This window comes from Rhipicephalus microplus, chromosome 5, assembly GCF_043290135.1.
Source record: "Rhipicephalus microplus isolate Deutch F79 chromosome 5, USDA_Rmic, whole genome shotgun sequence".
Lineage (NCBI taxonomy): Eukaryota > Metazoa > Arthropoda > Arachnida > Ixodida > Ixodidae > Rhipicephalus > Rhipicephalus microplus.
Window position 1 is genome coordinate 13573255 of NC_134704.1, and position 7747 is coordinate 13581001.

Sequence of the window (7747 nt, forward strand, 5' to 3'; positions counted from 1 at the left end):
AGTTCATGCACTGCTGCAAAAGACAGTACAGGACTCCAGCATTGGCAAGTGAAATGTAAAATAGGTATCACTACATTTTTTCAGGAACCCTAATATAGTGACCAACACGAGCTCTCATGGAAATGAATTAGGCAACAGGCTAGTCTTGCTTTTCATATCCAGGCAACAAAGGTGAGTGACATTAATAAATGATCAGACTGCCATATTAAAAATGGCTGATCACTGACAAGCACATGATTGAGAGGGCATCAGTTATTGGCAAATGGGGCATGCAAATGTGCAATTTTTCTCTAAGGGCGAACAATCTAGGAACGAAAAAATTCAGCAGATCCTATGTAACATGAGAATCGATGTCATGCGAAGCATGCAAAGGGAAGCTGACTATGGTATAATTTTTTTCTTGAGCAAAATGTTATAAAATGACAGTGTACATATGTACATATGTTATACACATAGACATGTATGTTGAACAGTCACATATGTTTTATATAACGAGTTATTTACAGTTGCAAAACGATGAAAAGAGCAACATGGGTATTACCAACACCAGAAGCAGTAAGCTGGGATGTAGCATTTGAGCTTGCGAGGATGGTAGCACTGAATAGTCCTACAAAAACCAAACTTCAGTGGATGGCACATAACTATAATTGACGCTGACCCCACATGACGCCTGTATCATTGGAGTACATATATAATATTTATAAAATAAGATCGGCAGCAGTGCAACCACAAATGGCGTTTCACCAACATTAAGCCTACATAGGGTTTTATTCGAAAGCAGTTCCAAGACCTGGCGTGGCTCTGTGATAGAATACCTACTCGATTGCTAACGTAGCTTAGGGCGCGAAAAAACCACAAGAGAAGGAATGCTTAGGTTTGATTTCTGCTGGGACCATAACATTTATTTTTTGCATTAGTCAAGCCAATGGTGTTGACGTCAATTTTTTTTATACTCTAGCATTTAAATTGCCAATGTGTGTTCTCACCACTCCTCCTTAGATATAAACTGTGAAACACCTATACCGCGGCCCTTCGTATATGAGCATGTGCCACACGTGTCTGGAGAAAAGGATTTGACATCATATGCTAGCAGATTTTCACATTATTCATGTCATGACCAGACAGTAATAATTGTCAAACACTCTTACCCTTCCATGCTAAGTTTGGTCTACCCCAATTTATGAAGGTGATCACGAGAGCACCAAGACAGAGGTGGCTAGATAGATATATAGACACAAACGCAGACAGAAAGGCTGAATGTGTCTGCAGCACACAAAAAACTGCTTTGCACTTAAAACTAAGCTCATTTCCACTAGAACATTAGATGCATGCAAGTGTGTTTCACATTCAAAATGTTTGTAATCAAAATGGGACCATCATACTGATTGTAACATGAACTTAAAAAAGCAGTTTGCAATCAGAGATGACCCAAATCCAACACCTGACTGAATCAAACTGAGCCATTGAATCACCACTGTGTTAACCATCGTGACAAAAACGACCAATATACCCCATTCAATCAGTTTCATTTCTGACCAAGTTGCTTTGTTATCGTGCTTTTGCTCCATAACTGATTTTTCTTGGGTGAATTGGTACTCACTGAACGACACAATACAGTATTGCAACACTCGAATGATCCGACCTTTCTACTCCTGCCTACCTGCCGGTCAGAGTTTTTAAATACGGTACTATATCCTTCTTTCACTCCGAAAAGGTATATGTGAAATGAAAGACAACAGAAATGAAGTTCTATTCCTTGAAAAGGAAGAATTGATCCCAAACTATGTGGCATGAAACCTGCTAAGAAGAAGGAGAGCTGAAGCATTTTGCAAAGGCCTTGACAGGATGCTCAGAACAAACAAACGCTCCCGATAGACGAGGACCATGTGCCTGTTTACAAGAAAAATCACTCAATGCTCAAGTCTAGTGGTTTTCATTACACCCTCAAAACAAAAAACGGTAGCGACTAAAGTATGATACAGTGCTAATTTTGTCACAAAATATTGCTATATCATTCATTTACTGCCAATTAAACTACATTTACATAACCAATTGAGGCCCAATTGAAAAGTTCAAATCTGTAAGAGCCAAATCAAAGTTTACTCCTGAATACCAATAATAGTAGACAATATAGATTTTAGCTACAATATAGGTTTGAGGTGTTTGGCGAAAGGAGCACATGGCAAAAAGTTGCTGAACCAGGCCCGGCCATATTTTCAGTATCACACAACTGCATTTTTATCAGCTTCACTTAAAGTGAACTTGGCTATTTAAGAAAAAAAGATGCGACAAATACGCTTGTGACTGGCACACTTTCGAGTGCCAAATGCAGTGCTGGATTTTTGCGTACAACACCAGCACCACCAAAACCTGTGACTCTATAACAAGCTTTGCTTGAAAAGGCATAACTATAACGACGAAGAGAGCGGAAGTGATGCTTTAAATGAACTATCAGGGAAATGTCTATAGCATGGTAGCAGTAAAAAAAAAAACAGTAGTGTTTGTTGTTGCTTGATTTTACAATATGAATGCAGTAGCACTATATGTAGCCAAATGGCTGGGCAGTGTCAAAGCAATGAAACACTCCAGATACCGACAAATTGCTCGTGGCAAGCAGCTGGATGCTGGCCGTTGTGGAGTGTGGCATAGATGGCAATAAAGAAAGGGTGCTTACAAATCTAGGAATTCAACATACAATTAGTCGCTAAGGTTGCTAGCGACGCTTTCAATTCATCGAATGCTCACATTATGGAGGTGGTGTTGTGTTAATGCTGTTACCTGCTGGTAGAAACTCAGAATCGACTGTTATTGGAGAAACACTGAAAAACTATACGCAACATTACAGCCCCTATGAACCAAGGTTTTGCATGACTTTTGGAAGCTACCTATGCGTGACGCATAGGTAACTATTAAATCAGTTTTTCTGTCTGAGCTTTGACTGTTTCAGATCACGCATGCCTGTGTGGCTACAGCCTCACTTAGCATAACCTGCACACTGTCCCTCAACTTCTCATCGCAGCTGCCACATAAACCAAGTCAACAGAATTGCAACAGCCGCCAACATGCATAGCGAGTTTCAACATATCATCTTTGCGTGTTCCACAAAATCAAGCATTAAGCTGAAGGGAAATTCTGCATAATCCTGTACCAATATTTTCTGCATTGAAGAGGACTGGTATAATGCGGCAAACAGCACACGTTTTCCTGAGATAACAACACAAGTTGGTCTTTTTTTGAAGTTCTACCAAAAACCACAAAGGTGCATCTGTCACAAAATATTGACCAGACGGGTGAAGAGAAGCCATCCTGGCATCTGGGGAACAGACGAGGCGAGGGCATTGTAATATGGCTTTAGGCGGCTAGCATGTAACGTTTCCATGACCATGACAGTGAAAAGTTCTCATGATCACATGGTGGGCTCAATGATATAGCTTATGGGTGCAGAGCCATCAAAAATACAGCATAAACCTTGATATTAAGCAAGTATTTGGCCACATAAATGGAAAGGAAAAAGCCTCTGTTACCAGAAACTTTTCCATTTAGCACATGCATAAGACTGTGCAACGGCTAGTAGTGTGAGTTTACCAGTTTCCCAAACCAAGATAACTAGGCTGCAGTACCAACATGAGCCATTTCTGCACAATGCTCTTTCCAATGCATCGATTCACCAAAATAGCGACAGTACAGCGATCACTTCTCAAACGCAGCATCAAAACTTTTAGTTTTGATGTCTACTGGATACGCTGTTTTTTAATATAACCATGTCACATTGCTGCGATTCTGCCCGCTAGAAGTACTGTTGGCATTGATGCAAGTCTTTCGAGTTAAAATTGATTTAACAAAATAAGAAGTGAAGATGTTGCAAATGAAAATATGTACATTACTTAGCTCTAAATTGTTGTACATTACTTAGCTCTAAATCACAAGGGGTACTCAGCAACTCACAAGGGTAGTCAACAGCTGAAATCTTGCTATTGATCCACATTATGTTCAAAAGAAACCTGATCAGGCCACACACACGCACGTACACACACACACACACACACACACACACACACACACACACACATATATGAAAAGATATATATATATGAGAATAATGCTTGCCGACATTTCATATATGTTTAATGGCTTTAAGTTTTAAATTAAGGATACACAAAAGAGCTGTGTGTCACCTGCTTGGATGCTCGACGAATATGGCCAGAAAGCCCGATGCCAGCCCGGCCACAAAGGTGGAGTTCTGCAAATAAAGGCGGCCAAAGCCCCACCTGATGATGGAGGCGAGCGTGCGTCGTTGTTGTTGCCCTAACTCACCTCAGAGCACAGATGACAAACATGAAGAGCATCACATTGTAGCCGAGGAAGGATGCTGATCGCACGCTACTCAGCAGCGTCTCTGCGAATGCCCGTCTGGAGGTCCGACGGCTTACAAGCTGTGCTACCTGCATAAACCTTGCAGCTGCCCCATAGTCTGCCATAGTAGTGTGGCTAAGCTTTATTATTTTTTTCTTTATTTTTCTTTGCCCGCAGAGAAGTGAATGAAGGCAAATGTGAACTCTACTTTTTGAAGTAAGCTGTAAGGCTTTTACATGCAAGGAGCATGATATGATCCTGAGGCATATGGTATTGACGGACTGCAAATTAATATCGACCACCTGATGTTCTTTAACATGCACCAAGATTTTATCACACGGCACTTGTCTTCTCAGCATTAAGACCTCATCGAAATACACCTACCGTGGCCAGTAATTGAACCCATGCGCTTGATCTAAGCAGCACGACACCTTATGTGTGCTAAGCTACTCCTTGAAGTGGAGGCACAGAGAGCAAAATGTGAAGTGGATTTGCCAGGGGGTATCAAACTAGATTATAGACGATTTTCAAGGCCAACAGAAAGCTGCAGCAACTGTACCAAATTACGAGCCATTCTTACTGGGTATTGATGTTGCACGTAATGCACCACGCTTTTCAGAGGTGAAAAGTGTTCGTGGAAAAAAAAAGCGAAGCAAACAGAAATTGTGCCAGACTTGCGGCTTATAGAAGTCTGCTAAAGCAATGCTGGTGTAAACAAAAATGACATGGCAAAAACTAACCTTAGTTGAAAAGTAATTGACCAAAACCTCAATGCCAAAGATAATGCTTCTTTTCCTTGATAAACACTTGAAAAAATACCGACCGACTTCCTCATCGTATGTGAAAATTGTTGTATCTCTCTGCTGCTTTCATTTGGCCAATTCTTTCCTGCCCGCAGAAGCTTAGGCAAGCCTTAGCTGAAAGTAAAGCAACCTTCTTTGGCTGCCTTACTTTTTCAGGAAAGCTTATTTACTTCTACTACTTGGTCTATGAAACAGACAATTTTAGGGCTTCGTGCACGGCAGAAATACCAATTCCCTTATTGTGAAAATTTAGACCAGCCAAAATTCGTGGCAGTTTCAAGGTCACAAACTGCATCAAACAAACATCAAGCAGCTAACATACCAGCATTTCAGTGATGTGTACCGGGGGAAAGAACTTTATTGTTGCACATATATATACAAAATCAGCTTAGTTATGTGCAATACAGAGGGACACCACTACATACTGCAAAATGTTAGCTTTCGTGTATTTGAATTTTCAGTTCTGATCACGTGGTTGATCAGCTGGTTTGCGCACGCACATCACAAAAAAAAACTCCGAAAAAGCGATGAAAATGTGTGTCCAGCTTGCCAATCCTTTCTTTTCTTCGTCCTATTGTGTTTCTGAAGTCTATCCGTGCCCATGTTGTAGTTACACAGATGAACAGTTAGTTTTTTTTTGTTTTTCTTTATGCAAAGCATTTCTTAGCGAACTTCGGCGACTTTGAGCGCATCTCTATCTAGCCCCTTACGTTTGGGTGCTCTCGTGGTTACCCCTTTAACTTGGCTTGAACCAAAATTAGCATGGGAGGGTAAGATGGTTTGACGAATATAACGCGCTGGTCAAGACATGAATAATGTCACAATCCCGTCGCGTACGTCGTCAAACACTTCCCGTCAGACAGTGGCACATATACTCACGGGCGGGTATGTGCCGCTAGTAAGCGGTTTTGTGCCACAGCTGATAGACTCTTAGTACCTACCCAGGTACGACGAGAACACACATGGGCAATTTGAACGCGTGAGCGTTTAGCGATCCCGACATCGGTACTGTCGACCCAACGAAGGTATAGAATAAATGTCAGTGAGAAAAACCTGACATAAGCCGCGTTGGCCACCCGACGAATGCAAATAATAAATTTCAGGGTCGCAGCAGGAATCGAACCCAAGCATTCTGTGTGGCATTCAAGCATTCTACCACAGAGCTACGCCAAGTAGACGCTGATCTTCATCAAACGTCAATAGTGGTTGCAGTGCTGCCTACCCAATTTAATTAACATTACATATGTTCTCCTTTCATACAGCCGTCACGTCCGGTTAACGTCAATTGTGCTGAGGGGCCATGCGCTGTAATTTATTTATGTAGCAGTTTCAAGGGTCCGCATGTTCGCGAGCATCAGCGCTTCATATCGGCTTTTGGTGTTGCTAAAACACATTTCCAGCTGACATCGTTGTGCAAGTGGAAAACTGGTTATATAAACATCTGCAACTATTCAATATATGTCTCTGCGTGCAACAATAGTACACATATTAAGCGTCGTTCCATGACGTGTCGCTCAATAAAAAAAAAAATGCAACACGGCCACCTTTCCTTCACGTGCTTCGCATAAAGTTGATTCCCAGATACGTGGGATCTGCCGAATTTTTTTCCTTCGGGCCCACTAAACAGATTGGCACACACTCCACTAGTTGCAGAGTTGAGCACAAACGTGGACGCAAAGAAGGCAATCCTACAGCTATGCCACGCCAAATGCTCCTATTAATCGAACAGAATTCGCGGTCCTCGTTTGGTGTACACGACCGAAACGCGCCCCTTCCAAATCAATGGGGACAACGCCTTGGACTGCCGCTCCGGCGCTCCAGTCGTGCTACGAACCTAATTTCGAACCCCGAGGCGCCTAAAAGCGGTCAAGGGTAGCGGCGCGGAGTGCATGCATGAAATGGCTTCGAAGCTGCGTTAGTTTTTCCCAAAGAGAGCCCAGCTAAATATCCTTTATCTGACCGCGATAACATCGCACTTTTTCGGGGAGGCAACAGTTACGACACTTTCACAAATCCGTGCACTACACGGAGGAAGGAAAAAGGTGCACTATGTGGCTCATTCAGCTGTCACGCGCATACGCCGTAACAACGCAGCATTTGAGGAAAAAAAAAAAAAAAAAGGCGCAGAAAACGCGTACCGAGCAAGCATATCTACTCGGGTATACTATCAGTGCTCGCGAACACGTCATCTCACTCAAATTATGGACCTGTCTTACACTTCTTGCTCTACCTATGCAACGTATACACCGCCAAAAAATAACGCACTGACCAGGTAAAGCACGCCGTACAGCTTGATCGAGTTGCTGAACGTGTCGAAAAACAGCGCCACCCAGCTAGCAGTGCACGACGGCTCCCACGGGTGGGCGATCTCGTAGCAACGAAACGGCAGGCTAGTCTCCAGCAACTTGCTCAAAACCGCCATTGCGAGGCAGCCACACGTTCAAAGGACACACGAGGAAAAACTCGTCTCGAAAGTACTTTCACCTCTGGAAAACAAGTCGCACGTCCACGCCACCTACATCTCACTACAGCGCGCCGCCCGTAAGCCGGCCTTCGGCCGTTCGGCGCTTTTCATTGGACCGGTCGGCTTT

General features: G+C 42.8%; 1 protein-coding gene across 3 annotated transcripts in view; it reads right to left on the reverse strand.

The window, feature by feature from the left end:
• LOC119174986 (transmembrane protein 135) overlaps positions 1-7747 on the reverse strand; it is a 41022-nt gene that overhangs the window by 33074 nt on the left and 201 nt on the right. The window contains exons 1-3 of one of the 3 annotated variants that reach the window (XM_037426145.2): positions 7426-7725; positions 4315-4442; positions 4176-4268 (exon numbers count right to left, since the gene is read on the reverse strand). In XM_037426145.2, coding sequence (XP_037282042.2) covers positions 4176-4268; positions 4315-4442; positions 7426-7578 — 374 coding nt within the window. In that variant the 5' untranslated portion in view covers positions 7579-7725. Of the gene's footprint in view, positions 1-4175; positions 4269-4314; positions 4443-7425; positions 7726-7747 lie in introns of those variants that run through there. The other 2 variants (XM_075894868.1, XM_075894867.1) reach the window with 2 other exon arrangements.